Here is a 20,593-nt window from a genome sequence, read left to right as displayed (position 1 = left end):
GAGGGTACCGGACGCCAGGCTTTTCTGCATCAGATTGGATGATCTGTCTGAGCCTGTGTGCCAGTTTGATTGACATCGAAATGAGCCAATCACCGACCTTTTAGTGTAGGCATTCGTGTGAGCAATTTTTCAATTCGCATTCTGTTCTGAGTTGAGCTAGAGACTTCTCCTTATCATCTTAGCGACACTCTTTGTTATAAACAACTAGCGATGAATTAATCTTTTATTTCTGGTGGGTTTTATTGTAGTTCCTGTAGTTGTAGGACACTAATTAAGTCCCTGGAAAAGACGCCTTGTTGGTATGACAGGGTCACAGATCATTTTCTTGAAAAGGAACAGAGAGTAGAATTCACGTATAAATAAACTGACACATTTTATGATGTCGGCCAAAATTGAGCTTGCCCTCTTTGACAGACCAGCATCCGCCACTGATATATATATATATATATATATATATTTATCTCACTGAAATAAATTTCCAAATATTTAGCCTTTATGGCTCTCTTAGTCAAAAAGGTTCCCGACCCCTGCTCTCGCGTCAGGACGAATGAAGTTTCTGGTCTACAGTCTAGACCAGAAACTTCATGCAGAGCATTCATGCAAAGAACTCAGAACTCTTTACTTTTTTCCACAATTTATTGTTCTAGCCTTATTCAAAATCTGAATAAATGATTTTTCCGCTAAAAATGAAACACAAAAAAACAAATTTAAAAACAACCCAAAATTTGGATATATTTGTTCCTTTATACAACAATGCCGCAACATAAAACCTGAAAAGAAATAAAGCACACCAAGTGTTGAATGTGATACACTGTATGACATTTTCATTACAGTCCTAGTGGTAAAACAGACTGGCATTTAAAAATTTGGATGACTGACTTCATTCTTGTGAGAGTTTGCTTTTGTGGAAAATGAAATTTTCTCAAAAATTGTCACTTTTTATCCTCAAATTCAATTCAAATTGTTTTCTCAGTCTAAAAATTCATACCTGTCAACTTTTCGGAGCGCCAACCTGTATAAACTACCAAAAAAATCCTTATAAAGAGCAAAAAAATCCTTATAACATACCAAAGCATTTTATATGTCAAAATAACGGCAGAAAAAAACCCCACGAAATTTTCAATGATATTTATTGTAGATCTCCATACTACAATGTCTGGTTAATGTCTAATCATCATTCTACTTAGTGGCATTACTGTGTTCAGAGTTGTATTCCTGCGTTACTTTTTTCGTTACCAACTCCAAATGATTTGGAGTTGGTGAAAAAAAAACCCGGAAATGTTCAGAATCCGTATGATTTGTGCGATACGGCCATATACGTGAGATTCACCACAAAATCCGTATGAACTATGGCTAAACCGTATGAGTTGACAGGTATGAAAATTAATTCCTCTTTAGTGTAGCCCAGACACTGATGCAGACAGACATACTAAACCTTGGACAGTCAGTTTGTCAAGAAATGCCCATTTGCCACTGTTGACATGTTGTTTCAAGTTGTATGAAAAGTGATTACTCATCTCAACAGAAGGTGCAAAGCAAAAAAACAAAACAAATCCCCCTCCCCCAAAACCACGCCTTATCTCCTTCCTTGAAAAAGGTAGCCTGTGAGCCCACCAGTGCTCGGGCATTGGGATTTGCGAGTAGAACTTATAATTTAAAAATGCAAACACTGGCAGTATTGTGAGACATCTTTAACATGATCAGAGTCTGAAAATTGAACTCATCAAGTATTTAAAAAAAACCTGCTCATATTATTACCTTTAAATTACAAATTAACTTTAAATTTGGACAAATTATGTGTTATTTGAAATGTGCATCTATTTGGTGACCCCTGCCTTTGACTATTAACAACCATCATGATACAGTGCGAAACATATAAGACCGCCTGCCATCAAATTTTTAACTAGCATCAGGAGGTTCTTTCATTTCAATAAGCACTCAGCGTTTTTTACTCCAACTGTGTTTCTCTGAGAAGTCAGAAATCAATTAAACATAACATACAACCGCAAAATAATTTTGGGGGTCAGGAATACAGCTCAACTGTAATTTGAAATCTTAATTGCTAAATAATGTCGTTGACAGTTTTTGTAGAAAATTCCTGGATCACAATAAATATCAGTTAAAGGAGCTTCTACCATTGGTCTGAATAGTCTGCACACCCCTGTTCAATTGCCAGGTTTTTGTGATTAAAAAAAATGAGACCAAGATACATCATTTTAAAACTTTATCCAGCATTACGTGTGTGTGTGAGTGTGTGTGTGTGTGTGTGCCCGCGTGAGGTTATTTGATCGAAAAGTAGATCTTCGGTCCAAAAAGTTTGGGCACCCCTGCTCTAAAATGTCCCTCGGAGTGAGTGAGAGCGCGAATGGTTGTTCGTCTCTATTTGCCCTGCGATTGGATGGCAACTGGTTCAGGTTTCCCCCGCCTACTACCCGAAGACAGCTGGGATAGGTTCCAGCACCACCCGCGACCCTCGTGAGGATAAAGCGGATCAGAACATGGATGGCTGGATGGATGGAAATATTTTAGACAGCAATCGTAAAAATAAACTGAGATCATGCGGTTGGCACTGTTTCAAACTAACTGATCACATTCAAACTCATTTTAAACGGGGGTCAGCACTCACCTGCCCCCATTTAACGTGCATGTGATGAACCCAAAATAAAATTCACCTCTTCAAATTTCCTGACATTGTCATAGTCACATCTAACAGCGCAGGCTATGGTTTGCAGAGCTTCCACAACATCAAAAAGATCTCACTGCCATTAAATCCTAGACCTCCCTGCTCTCGCCAAAACTGAGGAAACAAGAACAAAAGCCCGTTGAAAGAGCTGAAGAAAATTCTGGCAAGTACTGGCTGTTTAGTTACATGACAACATCTCGCGTCTTGTTCATATGTCGAGGCTGTGGAGTAAAGTGGCAAGACGGACGCCATATCTCACAAAAAAAACAAACAAAAAAAAAACACACACACCTTAATCATGGTGGAGGATGCGGGGAAAAGCACAAAACATAAAAAAGGCTTCTGCTATAAAGAAAAATATGTCAGGAAAAGCCTACTAGAACATCTGAACTTTATTTGGGATTAATCAAGGAAACGAAGTTGTGACAATTGTGTGTTGATGCCAATTTATCATGAGTTTGAATGTGTTTGATCATTCAGAACAGAGCCAAATCCACAGTTATGAGAAGGTGTGTAACCATGTCACGGTTAGTTTTTACTTTGAATATCCAGATTTCTTTTTCTTATTTTCAATTGAGTTGTGCAGTTTCAAAGTCACACATTGTGATGGAAAAAAGATAAAAAATATCTTTGGCCCTTTCTTAGCACACACACACAAAAAAAAGTGTGTAGACTTTTTTTTAAAAGCTGCTATTGATGTCACAAGAGGTTGGCAGAACAAGACACAAATGTCCTCAACGTACTTAAACATAGTTCCATGGCAACGAGATGGTACTGAAGTAAATTTATATTAGACAAAACTTTGGCACATGCATTATAAAAATAAAAATAAAAACATAGGTGAATCCACAGTTTGTATTCCACAATACTGTTAATTTAGGATAGCTGTGGAATTAGCGTTAATTGGGTAGTTGCTTTATAAGTTTGTTAAGCCTCTGATAATGTCTCTAAACCAGCATTTTAAAATTTCTCAATTATCAGCATGTGGCAGTGTGGTGACAAAGTGGTTGACAGTCTTGGCTCAGGCCCTCCTGTTTGGAATGTGCATGTTGTCCAGTATTTTTTATTTTTTTTTGCAGGTACTCTGGCTTCTTCCCACATTCCAAGAACATACAAAAGTCAGCTGGGATGGGCTTTGGCTTATCCGTGATCCTAATGAGGGCAATGCTACAGAAAATGGATGGCTTTGACAAGCCCCTTTTGAAATGCTCTCATTCATTATAACAGGCTCTGTCCAAAGCAGATGAACATAAAATTGTATTGATAAGATTGAACACATTGATTTATGACATTTGCAAAGAAGAAAAATAGTGCCCACGAGGGTTTTGGCATCACCTGTTCAGATCAGCCTCCAAGGGCTTTTTGTCAAACTTCAAAAAACAACTTTTTGATCAACAATTGGAAGCTCCCCGCCCCCCCCCCCCCAAGTCATTTTCCAATAACAGGGCACAATGTTACTACTAGTGCTGCGTGTGTCAGTTTGGCAGTGGAACCGTAATGTGGCATCTTGAATGGTGCCCCACCATTATCAGCAATCCCACACTCAGTCCAAATACTTCTCAGCACACATGATTTGGCAGTACATCAGCATGGAGAACACCAGGGCCAAGATCTGATGAGAGAAGAGAGTTTGGTATGGTGAAAAAAAATGTGATCAAGGCTTTCTTTCAAAATCGTCATCTTGTACTTTAAGGCATAAAAATATCCAATAAGGATAAAATTAACTCATTCAGTACCAGCCAATTCCGGACCAAGTCTGAAAAGACGTTTAATAACGTCATTGGGAGTGAATGAGTTAAATGTAAACAAATGAGCGAAAACAAAGTAAGTCATAACTATCAGCCACACATTGTAAACCGATTCGCAAATAAACCCGGTCATAATAACATGCTAACATCATTACTTTTCAGAATTGTTGGAAGTAATACACTTTTCATCCATCTCAGGGTGCTTTGACATTCTACCACCCTTTGATGTCGACTTGAATTGACGTCAAAGTGCCCTCGGGCTCGCATTGTGAACATCACGTGACCAAACCCAGAAAACAGGTGAGCTGTGACGTCGACGTGTTTAGACACATGGAACATATTGCAAAGAAAATTTTGGACTTGACGTGCACTTTAAAATTCACTGCTGTGGAAAAATATGTTTGTCAAGAACTACCTGCACGACGCCAATACACACGCCAAACACCAGAACCGATGGAATGTTATCCAGAAGCCACTGCCTGGCCTTTTGGTAACAAGGCTGCAAAAAAGACACAGGTATGGGACAAGAAGAGAACGTCGTTTATCTCAAGATGTTAAAAAAAAGTATTTTCAAACAGAACATAGTGTGTTTCTGGAACTGCGGAATGTGTCTGGAATCATTAAAAAAAAAAAAAGAGTTGTAATGTGAATTTAAAATATTTCCTTATTCAGTACTGCATTGTGTTCTAATTATGTATTTCATGCCTTTATGACTACAAAGTAAAATGTCATAACAAACATCACATCTCTAGTGTATGTAAATTTAAAATAAAATAATTTCCTGTATGGTGGCCCGGTAGTCCAGTGGTTAGCACGTCGGCTTCACAGTGCAGAGGTACCGGGTTTGATTCCAGCTACGGCCTCCTTGTGTGGAGATGTTCTCCCCGGGCCTGCGTGGGTTTTCCCCGGGTGCTCCGGTTTCCTCCCACATTCCAAAAACATGCGTGGCAGGCTGTTTGAACACTCTAAATTGTCCCTAGGTGTGAGTGTGAGTGTGGATGGTTGTTCGTCTCTGTGTGCCCTGCGATTGGCTGGCAACCGATTCAGGGTGTCCCCCGGAGACGGCTGGGATAGGCTCCAGCACCCCCCGCGACCCTCGTGAGGATCAAGCGGTACGGAAGATGAATGAATGAATGAATAATTTCCTGTATTTTTTTTTCTTTTATCTTTGCCACTTAAGAGTTGTTTGAACTGCAATTGGCGTGACCTCCTCAAGTTTCTTGACCGTCATGTTAATAACGTGTCCACTGGTCCATTTGTACACCAAATTATTTAAGGTATTGTTCATTGTTGCATACAGTTTATGATATTTGCTCCATGTCCTGTAGACTTGGGCCCCCTGTCTCCTTATCTTAAGTCAATAGTCTCAAACTTGGGCCTTAAACTGGACAGTGACTTCAAACTTGACCGGCAAATTGGTGCCGTTGTTAAATCCAGCTTCTTTCACCTTAGACAGCTGTCCAAAGTAAAACCTCTCGTCTCTCATGAACACTTTGAGACAGTAATTCATGCCTTTGTCACATCCCGGCTCGATTACTGCAATTCCCTTTACTTTGGAGTCAGCCAGTCCTCCATTAAGCGCCTTCAGCTGGTCCAGAATGCCGCTGCCCGCCTCTTGACTGGTACTCGTAAGAGGGAGCACATAACTCCTACTCTGGCATCCCTTCACTGGCTCCCCATACATTTTAGAGTTATTTTCAAGATCTTCTTATTTGTTTTCAAATCTCTGAATAATCTCGCGCCACCTTACCTCTCTGAGCTCATCCGCCCCTACACACCTGCCCGGCGCCTCAGGTCTGTGGACCAGACATTATTAGAAGTACCAAGAACTAAACTGAGGCTCAGAGGGGATCGAGCCTTTTCTGTTGCTGGTCCCTCTCTCTGGAATGACCTCCCACTGAACATTCGGCAAGCCTCCTCGCTGCCCATCTTCAAAACCCTCCTCAAAACTCACTTGTATTCTTTGGCATTCGACTCAGCATGATTTAGATTTGTTCTTGGTTTTACTGTTCTGTGCTTTCTACCGTCTTTGTTACCGATTTCTTTTACTGTTTATTGTATATGTTAAATTGCTCCATGTACAGCACTTTGTATGCAGCGATGGCTGTTCGAAAGTGCTCTATAAATACAATTGAATAGAATTGAATTGAATTGAATGTACAACACTTTGTATACAGCGGTGGTTGTTTTAAAGTGCTGGATAAATACAGTTGAGTTGAGTTGAGAAACCGCATGACTGAATTGGATTATTTGTTTATTCTATATTAATTGCATTATTGGCCTATTGTTCTGAACCATTTCTACAATGTCTCCACCCGGGTGTTGCACTCAACTGCATTGCAGCAACTTTCAAATGCCCAATTATTTATCTTCCTATACAAATAAAAAATGTAATTGGACACGAACGAATGTATTATCGGTAGTTATTCCTTAAATCGCTAAAGAATGTTGTCCAGAAAACAAGGAAATAAGCATGTTGAGCTTTGTCCTGACACAAATAGAAAGACACATTCAGCAGTGTCGTTCACTGCTCCAAATGGACCGAGGACAGGAAGTGACATCACTGTACAAGGAAATTGCTAACTGCCCTTGTGCGATTTTTTTTTTTTTGTCCTACTAGGAATCATTGAAATTTTATAAAACACATCTGGGTGGCATGGCAAAACAATGCGTGCCGGTTTAAGGACCCCTTGGGAAATTCACTCTAATAATGCATGCAATATGTTGTTAATCTGTCCCACATGGGATGAATATATCGTTTCACAGGAAAAAAAAAAGTCAATAAACATTCAAGCACACTGCCAAATTGCATGCTTGATACATCAAGGGGCTGACTACGCTTGCAATACTTCACACTCACGTCTGGATATCATAGAATAGAAATAGTATGTATTTATTTGTGAAGACCTTTTAATGATTTAGACACCTGTTTATGCTGATAGACTGGAGTTCTTTCAAAACATGCATAATGAATAAACCAGTCCACTTTGCCTGGATTATTTGAGTATAAGACTATACTATAAAAAATAAAAAGGCATACATCAGCGATTGTCTCAGGTATCAGGGAGGATATAATGTTCACTAAACTGAGATTGAATAGAATGGTTGCTATGGCGACCAGAGTACACAGTATGACACAATGAACAGCAGCAGGCTGTTGTGGTTACACAGTAAGTCACTGGCAGCCACACGAAGCTCTCTGACTCCGGTATTTTCTGCTCTCTGCTGGGAATGTAGAAACAATTGAGTTTGATACACTTATGAGAAACAACTTGTCTTTTCAACCGGATTAGTAGAGACGATAGAAATTAGTTTAGATATATTCCATGCAAAGGCCAGACCCATTGGAAGTTGTGGTCAGTTTATGTTTTGATGGAACCCCCCCCCCCCCCCCAAATTGGTGTCCCCTGTGGCAGCTGTCAGTCATTTTGAGCTAGTGCATTTAAATGTGCAACTAGAGTTAAGTATAGTTTGATAACACGGGTGAAAGGGGGGGGGGGGGTTGGTGTCTGTTGCATTACAATTTTATGCTGATTAAATCTGATAAAAGCATTCTGATTCCAACATTTCAATTGTTTTTTTTTTTCCGAGCATGTCTTTTTTCTCTCCACATCATACCAGAAAAGCAACATTCCACAAATTAGCTGTAGTAAGACTTGCTATCTTATCACGATTAGACACATCTACTGTACATCCTAGTGACAACTTGTTTGTGCAGTTACAATTGAGACAGTGCAATGAGAGGTGTGTGCAGCTTCCAATAGGTCAGTGCTGTCAATATTGTATGTCCTTACAGAAAAGTAACAGAGTAGGAATTAGGAGGATTAGTCCCCTCTTCTCTTAACTATGTACAGAGCACCTAAAGTGACATGGAAGGGAAAAAAAACTTCGCGTTCCCTCGCAAAGATTGCAAGATAATGCAGACGCTCTTTTAAAAATGCGCCTTTGTGTACTTCCAGGTCAGTTTGGCTAACATAGACTCTCATGCGCGGATTATTGAAGGACAACAAGACTTCAGGGAAAGATTATCATGGAGGAGGACTTCGGAAACCGTATTTAAACTCATGAACAGATTTTATGTCTTTGTATTTCAAGCCAATTTCAAAGTAAAAATCCATTAAACTGGCCAACGGGTGAAAACGCTGCATATTTGTTGTTTTCAGTTACCCAGAAGATGACCCCTTGCAAAAAAAAAGAATAAAGTTTGCGTTATCTCGCAATCTTTACAAAGGAACGTCCATCCATCCATCCATCCATATTCTACCGCTTATCCCGGGGCCGGGTCGCGGGGGCAATAGCTTTAGCAGGGAAGCCCAGACTTCCCTCTCCCTAGCTACTTCTTCCAGCTCTCCCCGGGGGATCCCGAGGCGTTCCCATGCCAGCTGGGTGACATAGTCTCTCCAGCGTGTCCTGGGTCTTCCTCGGGGTCTCCTCCCGGTGGGACATGCCCGGAACACCTCACCAGGGAGGCGCTCAGGAGGCATCCGAATCAGATGCCCAAGCCACCTCATCTGGCTCCTCTCGATGTGGAGGAGAAGCGGCTCGATTCTGAGCCCCTCCCGGATGACCGAGCTTCTCACCTTATCTCTAAGGGAGAGCCCGGACACCCTGCGGAGAAAACTCATTTCGGCCGCTTGTAACCGGGATCTCGTTCTTTCGGTCACGACCCATAGCTCGTGACCATAGATGAGGGTTGGAACGTAGATCGACCGGTAAATTGAGAGCTTCACCCTTTGGCTCAGCTCCTTCTTCACCACGACAGACCGATACAACGTTCGCATCACAGCAGACGCTGCACCGATCCGCCTGTCGATCTCCCGCTCCCTCCTGCCCTCACTCATGAACAAGACCCCAAGGAACGTAATTTTTTTTTTCTTCCATGTCACCTGAGGGCTTTGGGGCTCCGTAACATTGGCACCTCATTGTAAGTTCTATTTCGTTTTATGCTCTTAGGGCTGAAGAAAACCTATAGATCAAAATCTTTACATGACAGAGAAATACTGAGATAAATTGTGGATTTCCGCATTCCACAAATTTGTTAAAAACAGCTGTCAGACCGAACTCAACAAAAAAATGTGTTCCATAATGTGATTGTAGCAAGAACACGCCAACTCACAGCGTACAGCAGTTTTATAGATTTTGAAAGTTCTATTGATCTGTGTTAATAATCCCAAGTAGGAAAGTAAAAATGTCTTGGACAACAGTGAGACATTACAGCAGAACTAAACAGACGTACAATTTGAAGCCTCAGGCACGGCCATGGAGTGGATGAATTCCATTAATCCCTTTGACAGAAGCGAGATTTGAACAAAACAGATGTTGACCACCTTCTTGGAATGGATTGTGTTCAACTTTATAGGTTTGACTGGATTGTTCTGTGTTTTAGTTACCGAATGAACATTTTGTTGTGCTAAAGAATACCACGACGATAAACTATTTGGAAAATACCAACTCAAAGGGTCATTTGGAATGATCTTTTGTGCAGTCTGACGGCTGATTGACGGCAAGTTGAAGGCATAGCGTATTCTGTTCAACCGGCACAATGCATTTTATTGACACTATGGCAACAACGGGATGGAAACTTGTCAGGCTCCACTGCCGTGTAAATGAGCGAGCATGAAACTAACCTCACTCCATCCATCAGTGCATTGGTCAATCCCGACGGAGCAGCAGGACGATGGCAGCGTTCCATTGAGTACTTCATACCAGTCGGTTTTATTCGTCACGCCGCAACATTTGAACTGGGAGACGAGGAGAATAACGCTCAAAAACATGACTCATGTGTATCGAGTGGTACCTCGAGGTTTAAAAGGTTCAAAAGTTTGACAACTTGGAAACAAATGTTGAAAATTATGGCGCTAGAATCGTCATCATACATGACCTGATATCAAGCCAACCTGTGCAGCAAAAGACTCGGCTTATTTTAAAATAAAGGCACATCTTTTTTTAAAGAGAGTGTAGCGTAATTGCTTTTGAGTGATAAATTATAGAATGATTGAAGTGAATGTGAAAACTTTACTTCACTTTTGGCCAGTACAGTTTTATGATGGTGGCAGTTAGGGGTCTATTAATATAAGTGATCTCAATGATGAATTTTATTTTGAAAGATGATTTTATCATAGCTCAACCAGCATTATGTACTTTGAAGTATAACTTGTATCTACTTTTCAAAGGTATACAGTGATCCATCGCTACTTCGCGATTCACTTACTGCGGAATCAGTGCAGCACGAATTTTTCACAAATATTTATTTTAAAAAAAACAAAAGCGAAAATGCCGCAAAAGGCCCGTGAGAGGCAACAAAAGTCAGCAAAACAACAGCGATATATACTACATGTATATTTCATGTTTATGTTGACTGTATTTTGTTATTTATACACTAACCTAACCAAACTTATACATCTTATACATGTTATACATATACATATATACAGTATATACATATACATATACATATACATATATACACATACATATACATGTAAATTTCCTCAGTGTGGGACAAATAAAGGATATCTTATCTTATATTAGTATATAGCATGAAGGATGTTAACATTTACTTCTACATGCATGTATACCATTAAATTCGGCCTTATAAATATATATACTCATACACGTGTACATCTACCTGTACAGGGAGGGGTACCTACTTCACGGATTTTCCTCTTTCATGAGGGGTTCTGGTCCCCATTAACTGCGATAAGCGAGGGATCACTGTATTGGGGACATCAGAAATCCGTCAAGAAAATAGCTGTGAACAAGAATTGAGTCATACTGTGCCAACATAAACTTACATCGCATGAGTTAAACTAAGTGAGGACTGGTGAGAGACTTAAGCAGGTAACTTCATTGTAATTTTTGTCACGATGAAATTGACCAGGTTTTGGGGCACAGCAACTTGATCAAAAGTCTTGGTTATTTAATGTGACAAGGAAATAAAACCCTCATTCAGACTGATGATGTAATCTGATGGAGGGTAACCTTCGCCAGAAGTGTGTCAACACATTTCTTGATATTCGCCATGGATTTTGTGGCAGGCCTTAAAGTCAACCCCAACATTTTCTTAACAATATGTTCTTTACACTTTCACTAGTCTAAAAACTGCATTCTGGTTGTTATTGCACTCATAGAATATGAGTTAAGCAGCAAAATCCACTCGTTTTTATCCATCTCAAGGGGCGGCCATTTTGCCACTGCAGTCGACTGAAAAATGACCTCACAGTTGCTCAGGAGTGTTCACCTGTTTTCTGAAGCTGAGCCATGATTGATCGTCACCTGAACCCTGAGATGTCATTTTCAGTTGACAGAGAATGGCAAAATGGCCACCCCCCCCACCCCCCAACCGAGATGGACAAAAACAGGTGGATTCTACTGCTCAACTCATATATTCCACAAACACAATGTTAATCACAGTGCTGTGTTGAGACCAGTGGGACTTCATAGAACATTTTTGGGGTTGACTTTCGATTCAAAGAGCAACAGCTGGACTCGGACGACGAGTACAACGACTGAGTTTGATGTGACAGAATGAGAGAAAATGATTTTATGACTTATAGGGAAACAATAGTTCCAAAATTAAATAAACAGTGAAATAATTCAAGAGCAAAATAATTACCTATACAGGTATATTGAAATAAACAAACAAACAATAAATAAATAAATATATGTATTAAAATAATTACAAATAATAATTACAGTCTGAGGATGAAGCGGTTCGGAAGATGAATGAATGAATGAATTACAGTCTACATATGTTGAAATATATATATATATATATATATATATATATATATATATATATATATATATATATATATATTTAGAGATTGGGAGGCAAGCCCAATAAATGTCCCTAGCAGCACAAATGAACCAGCTGCTGAGGGATGGGACTCACCCAGGATGGCTAACCGAAGGGCGAACAATCCTGATCATGAAGGATCCCTCAAAGGGTGCGGTATGGGACTGCACCCTTTGAGGGATCTCAAACTCCAACGATCGGCCAATAACCTGTCTCTCCACAACATGGAAGCTCATGTCAGGCATCATTGCGGCTAAGATAAGTGGACACATGGATCAATACATGAGCGAAGCACAGAAGGGCATTGGTATGGACACCAGAGGAGCCAAACATCACCCCCTGGTTGACAGAACAGTCGCACAAGACTGCAGGTCCCGACATACCAACCTGTGCACAGCCTGGATTGATTACAAGAAAGCCTATAACTCGATGCCACATACATGGATCACTGAATGCTTGGAGTTGTATTAGGTGAACAGGACCCTAAGAGCCTTCATTGCGAACTCGATGAGGATGTGGAAAACCCCACTTGAAACCAATGGCAAGCCACTTACCCTAATGTCCATCAAATGTGGCATATACCAAGGTGATGCACTCTCCCCACTGCTGTTCTGCATAGGACTGAACCCCCTAAGACAAGTAATCACCAAGACAGGCTATGGATACCGCCTCAGAAATGGAGCTACGATCAGTCACCTCCTCTACATAGATGACATAAAGCTGTATGCTAAGAGCGAAAGGGACATAGACTCCCTGATCCACACAACCAGGATCTACAGCAGCGACATCGGGATGTCATTCGGGCTTGAGAAATGTAGTCGGATGGTGACTAAGAGAGGAAAGGTCATCCGCACTGAAGGGGTCTCACTCCCTGAAGGAATAATAGCAGACATTGAGGACAGCTACAAGTACCTCGGTATACCACAAGCCAATGGCAACCTCGAACTGGCAACAAGGAAAGCGGCTACGGCCAAATACCTCCAGCGAGTGAGGCAAGTCCTAAAAAGCCAGCTCAATGGCAAGAATAAGACCCGGGCAATAAACAGCTATGCCCTGCCAGTGATCAGATACCCTGCAGGAATAATAAGGTGGCCAAAGGAAGAGATTCAGACCACGGACGTTAAGACCCGAAAGCTACAAGCCCCTACACGGGATGTACCACCGGACCATAACTGAAGTGGCCGATCTCAAGAAGTCCTATCAGTGGCTAGAGAGGGCTGGCCTGAATGACAGCACAGAGGCACTCATCCTGGCTGCTCAAGAGCAGGCCCTGAGCACCACAGCCATTGAGGCCCAGATATACCACACCAGACAAGACCCAAGGTGTAGGTTGTGCAAAGAGGCACCTGACACGATCCAACACATAACTGCAGGGTGTAAGATGCTGGCAGGGAAAGCCTACATGGAACGCCATAACCAGGTGGCTGGCATAGTCTACCGAAACATCTGTGCGGAGTATGGACTGGAAACCCCAAGGTCAAAATGGGAAACACCTCCGAAGGTGGTGGAGAATGACAGAGCGAAGATCCTGTGGGACTTCCAGATCCAGACTGACAAGATGGTAATGGCGAACCAACCAGATATCGTGATCATAGATAAAGGGCAGAGGAAAGCCGTTGTAGTGGATGTAGCGGTCCCAAGTGATGGAAACATCAGAAAGAAGGAACACGAGAAACTCGAGAAATACCAAGGGCTCAGAGAGGAGCTGGAGAGAGCCTGGAAGGTAAAGGTGACAGTCGTGCCTGTGGTGGTCGGAGCACTCGGGGCAGTGACCCCCAAACTAGATGAGTGGTTGCAACAGATCCCGGAAACAACATCGGACATCTCAGTCCTGAAATGTGCAGTGCTGGGAACAGCAAGGATACTGCGCAGAACCCTCAAGCTTCCTGGCCTCTGGTAGAGGACCCGAGCTGAATGAGGGATGGACACCACCCGAGGGGTGAGACAAGGATTTTTTTTTTAAAGAGAGAGACCGAGAGAGAGAGAGAGAGAAAGTTAGAAAAAAATATACTGAAATAAATTCATGATGATTTATTTAACCATGCATTTATTTATTTAATTTAGGCACAATTGGGACACACTGCTGCTTCTTCTGTAATGTTAATAGAACGGGAGTGTTTTTTTTTTTTTTTTTTGCTCGTTTGCTTGTTTTCTATACTTACCATTTTTTGGACATTATCCCAAGATTTTTTTAACCCAACTTCTGATTCATAACTTTTCATCCCCTCCTTTAATTCACCTTGTGCTTTGGAATCCAGCTGAAAAAAAGCAGAGGGAAAGAGATCAAATGTATTTATGCATTCATTTCTCTTTTTTTTTTTTTTACTGTGGTTCATAAACAAACCACAATTATCCATCCAATTATCCATACCATAATTATCTCAAACTGCTTAAAGCGTATGAGGGAAACGTTGTTAGGATTGCACGACTGTCCGTGTTTTATGTTATGTATTTATTATTTTACTTTATGTTAACTGTTTTGTTAAGCGCTTTGTTACAGCTGCAGCTGTTGTGAAAGCGCTATATAAATCAGCATGTATTGTATTGTATTGTATAATTATGCCCTTGAGAGAGCAACTAACGGAAGTATTTAAATTCTATTTAATATTCTGGTTTTCAATAATTAGATCTTATTTCCGATTTACGATATACAGAAAACGGATGTGTTAGGCACGACCACTCCAGGCTCATCAAGATAGACTATTATTTATTCATTTTATAACCTTTTTGTCCAATTTTCTCTTTTTATTTTCACTTTTTTCGGTTTATCATCTAATTATTTGGATTTTAAGCTACATCATCACTTCACTGATTTTGTGATGTTCATGATTACTGTGAATTCCTTGCGAGTCGCGGTTTTACGGTTGATTAATGAATGTTATCAGAATGATTGTAATTTTTATCTATTTTAATAAATCTTATAAAATGTATTGACGTCCACCTCAGTCATTTCATGATTTGAATCATGGACCACTCAACCTCCAATAATGAACAAACGGCGGCGAACAAGCATTAACATCGGGAAGCGTTAACCATCATTGAACGCGTGACTTAAAATATTTTACTCCGACATGACAAACGAACCCGAATGGTCCTCACAAGGACTATGGAACTTTAGACCTGAGTCAATAACAATTGCAATCGAGGAAAAATGAGAAAGAGCTGCTGTAAAAACGAAATGTCCTTATTATTTCCCCAAATCTGGAACGTTTACTATTTAGGAGTTTAATAAGGATTCAGACCGGGTTGGTTTCGTAAAATTAAAGGCAGTGAGAACTCGGGCGCGTCTTTCAGAGCATCGGCTTCACGGACCCCCTGCCTCCCCGCGATTCCGTGTTGCCACGGGCAAGGAGGCTCACTGGGGGTCCGCACCCCTTGGAGGAGAGTCGATTCGGATTGTACCCGATCCAATCCAGGCCCTCTGACAATATATATATATATATATATAAATACCGGTTTGTAAACACATTTAAAACATAATTATATTTGAATGAATCGATCACTGAATCAAACCAAACAATTATCATTAGAGAAGTTGCTTGTCATTTGTCGAAATAACTGTTTCAATGTTCAACTGCTTACTTTTTTAAGAACACTTTTTACTCACTCCATTTCCTACTGACTGCCAATGCAAACAGCCAGTCCCTCAGTCTACTGGACAGTGTCAGTAAAAACTGAAAAAAGTGTGTGTGAAGGTGAGCTCACCTGATCTCGAAAGATGTGTATGACCAGTGTGAGAGCAACTTCTGTCAGGACAAGGAGCAACAGGATCACAAAGAACTGCAATAAAGGAGAGGCGTTCAGTTAGAAACCCATTTCATTATAATAAATCGCATCAGCATACTGACATTGTCAGCATGACCTCGAAAAAAAGGGAGTGGGACAGTGCTGAGACTGCATATGTGGTCCTACCATGAACAACAGCCAGCGTTGCTCCTTAAGAGCCCCGAGACAGCCGAGAAAGCCCGTTACCATGGTGATTCCGCCAGCGACCAGCAGCAGGTTGGCTGCCGAGAGTGACGGGAAGGATAGAGGAAGAGATGAAAACTCGGACTGGGTGAACGACAGCCAGACTCCAACGCCGAACAATCCACATCCTCCCAGCTGTTTCAAAGATACAGTAGCATCAACTGTGCAATCTAAGTAGATTGCGTTGAAATAGGACTATCAGGGATTCAGATCTCCTCATACTCACCCAGAAGATGAGGTTAAAAACAAACATCACATATTTGATGCAGCACAAACATTTGCGAGACGCTGACATCCTGCAGAAAGAAAATAAGAGTCAACAGAAGAACCAAAATCTTATCGTCTCCAATACCACCTATTTTACTCGCGGGAAAGATTTTTCAACTCAGATGAACTTGTGAAATTGCTCTAAATGCTCTTGAGGGTCAGTCAAGTGAAGGGAAGGACAGTGTCTTTTACACTTTTTGCATGCTGTGGTATGATTGATTTTGTGTGTGTGTGTGAAAATGAGTAACTTTACTGAAACATTGGAAAGTGTAGCTTTGGAATTTAATGATATTGTAGAAGAAAATATAATAGAATAAAATTAAATCATAGGTGTCAAACTCAGGTCCTGGAGGGCCGCTGTCCTGCATGTTTTCCAAGTCTCCCTGTTGCAACACACCTGATTCAAATGATCAGATTGTCAGCAAGTTCTGCGGAAGTCTGACATTGAACCTGTTCATTTGAATCTGGTGTGTTGCAACAGGGAGACTTGGAAAACATGCAGGACAGCGGCCCTCCAGGACCTGAGTTTGACACCCATGCACTAAATAGTCTGCAATTGCAGCTTGCGATCAGAGCTGTTGCAATGTAGCTTTTATCATCATTGTTAATATTATTTTTATTATTGTATCAGTCAAAGTTCATTTTGTGTACTATTCACCGATGGCACTCGCGAAGAATGGCAATCTGGAGGGCCAAGAGAAGCATTTTAAAACGTGAGCTACGAGAGTTAACACGTTGCAAAAGTGTCTTCGAGTCAGGTCTCGATGAAGGTGGGCAGTGATTACCTTTTCACAAACTCATAATCCCTTGTGTCTACTTTATTTTTCTGTTTCATTCATCTTAGGGGCCGTAATGTCTGTTGCTCATCATGGCATGTGTGTGTTAAATGTGTGCATATGCGCGCATGCGTGATAACGCATCAATCTCGGGAGGTTGGTTGATCGAAAGGTACGGTAGATCTTAGGTCAAAAAAGTTTGGGCACCCCTGCAAGAGAGGCACTCAAGTGGAGTTATTTGTTTTGTTTTGTTTTCTAAAGGTTTTTTTGTTTGTTTGTGTTTAGTTCTCTTTTTTAGTTTGCATTAATTTAAGTTTGTTTATTAGTTCCTTTTTTCATTATTTATTTTTTTAAGTTTGTTTTTTGTTTTTTCATTTTTTTTTAGCTCCAATGAACCATGAACATACGAAATGATATTCTTTCTGTACAATCTGCATTGACAATGTAATGGAAAATAGACAATAGAACACATCTCAATGGCAGTTGAGAAAATAATGGTCACGAATACGAGGTACCAATTCAGTTTCATTATTTTTGTGAATTTGTTCCTCACACCCCCCTTTAGTGGAACGAGAGGACTGGGCCGCCTGCGAGTGCCCTGGAAAAGGGGAGAGGCTGACGGAAGCACCCGCTGAATGTCAAGAACAATAAGAACGATACATGCTTTCACATCAGAGTCTCCAATAATACCAGAATAAGTTGCTCGATTTGTCGCCCATCGCTTTTTTAAGAGTCGCTAGAGGGGTCTGAAAAATCGCTAAAAATAGCGAGAAAGTCTCTTAGTTGGCAGCACTGATAGTCTCAGTGCTGCATTCTCTAATTGTGTTTCCTTGACATGGTTACATAGTGAGACATTTCCTTGTCTTCACGAGATGGTTTGTACAGCTCCACCTTCACCGACAGAGCTACAACCTCGTGCCAGGATGAAGATGTGCACAGCTTTTGTCCATGCATCCGTTTCTTTGTGAATGTGAACCTGAAAGGTCTTCAGTCTGACGACTGACCTCATACAGGAAGTCAAATTGCTGACGGGAAGGAAGCTCCCTTCCCTCCTCAATAGACCTAATTATACTACTGCAGGCATTTCCCGTGGCCGCACCAAACCTGTGACACAGAGGAGTGCCCATTAGCTAACAATTACTGGTGCATAGTAACAACATGACATTTTAATTTGTGCTCTGTTTGTTTCAACAGCAATACGCTGCTGTGTTCATAAGGTATCAGAATCACTCATCACATCCCAATTTGTATTTTGAAATGTGTTTGTTGAATCAGTTTACTGAAGGCTTCAAAGATCTGCAAGATTCTTTATGAAAAAATCTTTCCATAATCCATCCATTTTACGATCCGCTTTTTCTTCACAAGGGTCGTGGGGCGTGTTGGAGCCTATCCCAGCTGTCTTCAGGCAGTAGGTGGGGGACCTGAACCGGTTGCCAGCCAATCGCAGGGCACACACAGAAACGAACAACCATCTGCGCTCACACTCACACCCAGGGACAATTTTGAGCATTCACTCAGACTGCCATGCATGTTTTTGGAATGTGGGAGGAAACCGGAGTACCCGAAGAAAACCCACGTAGGCCCGGGAGACCAGGCAACCTCCACAGAGGAGGGCCGGAGCCGGGATCGAACCCATGACCTCTGCACTGTGAGGTTGGCGCGCTAACCACACACTGGATGGTGTTATGTGCTAATATTTTTTGCCCCAAGTGGGATTCGAACCACCGTCTCCTGTATGCCAAACCAATGCCTTACCAACTGACCAACTGAGCTATCCAGCCGCCTATATATATATATATATATATATATATGCGCGTGCACACACACACGATCGTACATTCTAACTGCTAAATATATCATTTAATTAAATAGTGCAATTTCGTGATTCAGAATCAATCCATCGTTGCTATAACTCAAGTAGATTTGAAATAGAACATGATCAGGCAATACGTGATTAGTTTGTTTTCGTCTACGTTATGTCTTTATAGTTTCTATCCTTTTGAATACACACTAATGGCTAATTTGGTTGATTTGACAACTTCGTGCCTGGTTCCGTGCCTGGGCCACCACATTTATCTCAATTCTGCTTTATAGCTAAGAAGGAATGGGCACAAATGTCCACACAACAAACTTTAATGCATTGCAAATCAGAAACCTTTTATTCAAAGATGTTGTTGAACATTTAGGCGTTATTGATTGCTTGTAATTAAAAAGGCTGGGAAATACAAAAATAATTAACTGTAGTAAAGAAAGAAAAACCATTTCAAACAAATTTTTTTTGGGGGGGGGGGGCTTTTCCAGAACTCAAACTTACTTAATCATTTAATTTAAAATGAAATAATACTTCTTTTTTTTTTTTGGTAGGTATTTTTTACTAATTTAAACGCGTAAGGTTCCAGAGCCACTGCTTCCCTTATGACGTTTCATTTTAAAATTGTATTGTGATGAATTCATTTCAGGGGTGCTCTTTTTGACAACAGCAAAACATAAAACACTTTATCCAGTGACAAAGCCATCAAATGACTTTGCTCTGCTCTGATCCAAAGAGTGCAATGAGATCCGTACAGTTAATGTTGCTGCCCTTCCCCCGCCCCCTCTATTGTTGTCAATGACCGTAAAATGAATATTGATCTGAGGATAGCTCCCTGACTCTCATGAAAGTAACGATATTGAATTTGACAATGCAGACAAGAGGAAGAACCCCAAATGATTCATTGCACCGCAAGAGGGTTAGCTGCGACAGATATTAATCACTGAGAAGTCGGAGTGGACACAGAACTGATGTTTTGAGATCTTAAATATTGAACTGAATTGTTTGACAATCAACAAAATACAGAAGGTGATGAAAATGTTTTCATATACTTCCAAACTTGCATTGACTCTTTTATACATTCAACAATTGAATGTATAAAAGACACAGTTGAAACAATTGACATTTGTGTAAATTATGTGACCATAGTTATGGTGCATAACTTTTTCAGTGTCAGTGAAAAAAAAATGGTGTTCATGCTATTTTCATGATATGCAATTAAAAAATGATGAACAGATTTAGAAACTGTGCAGTACATCTGAGTTTACCTTGAGGATGTGTTTCCGTCCTGCCTGTTGTTGCTGTTAGGTTCCGTTTTGTATTTCCAAACTTGCAAATCCCTTTGTTTTCCTCTTCCTTTCCCGGTCCTCTTCAGGAGGAGAATCCCTGAAGCAGCCAAACGTTTCAAGAAGCCTTCTTCACTGTTCTCCGCTGTGCTTCTCTTCCCCCATTTAGGTTGTCTTCTTTCCTGATTCTCAACCTTTTGACTTCATGTATTTTTCCATCTGGAAAGCTTTACTCTAGTTTCAAAAGTTTCCAGAT

The 20,593-nt window shown here is 40.8% G+C and overlaps 1 protein-coding gene across 1 annotated transcript; it reads right to left on the bottom strand.

Moving 5' to 3' along the window:
- Positions 1–631: 631 nt before the first annotated feature.
- tspan4b (tetraspanin 4b) lies at positions 632–20,593 on the bottom strand. The gene is made up of 8 exons (XM_086133363.1): positions 20,320–20,593; positions 16,425–16,494; positions 16,142–16,333; positions 15,935–16,009; positions 14,392–14,487; positions 10,059–10,172; positions 4,847–4,930; positions 632–4,295 (listed from the first exon to the last, which is right to left on the bottom strand). The coding sequence occupies exons 2-8, from the start codon at positions 16,491–16,493 to the stop codon at positions 4,227–4,229; spliced, it is 699 nt and encodes a 232-aa protein (XP_085989489.1). The 5' UTR covers position 16,494; positions 20,320–20,593; the 3' UTR covers positions 632–4,226.

Source organism: Hippocampus guttulatus, chromosome 16 (genome assembly GCF_054856545.1).
Source record: "Hippocampus guttulatus isolate MCC_2025c chromosome 16, RoL_Hgut_1.0, whole genome shotgun sequence".
Lineage (NCBI taxonomy): Eukaryota > Metazoa > Chordata > Actinopteri > Syngnathiformes > Syngnathidae > Hippocampus > Hippocampus guttulatus.
Note: the sequence above shows the minus strand (reverse complement) of the source record. Positions and strands in the feature narration are given on the sequence as shown.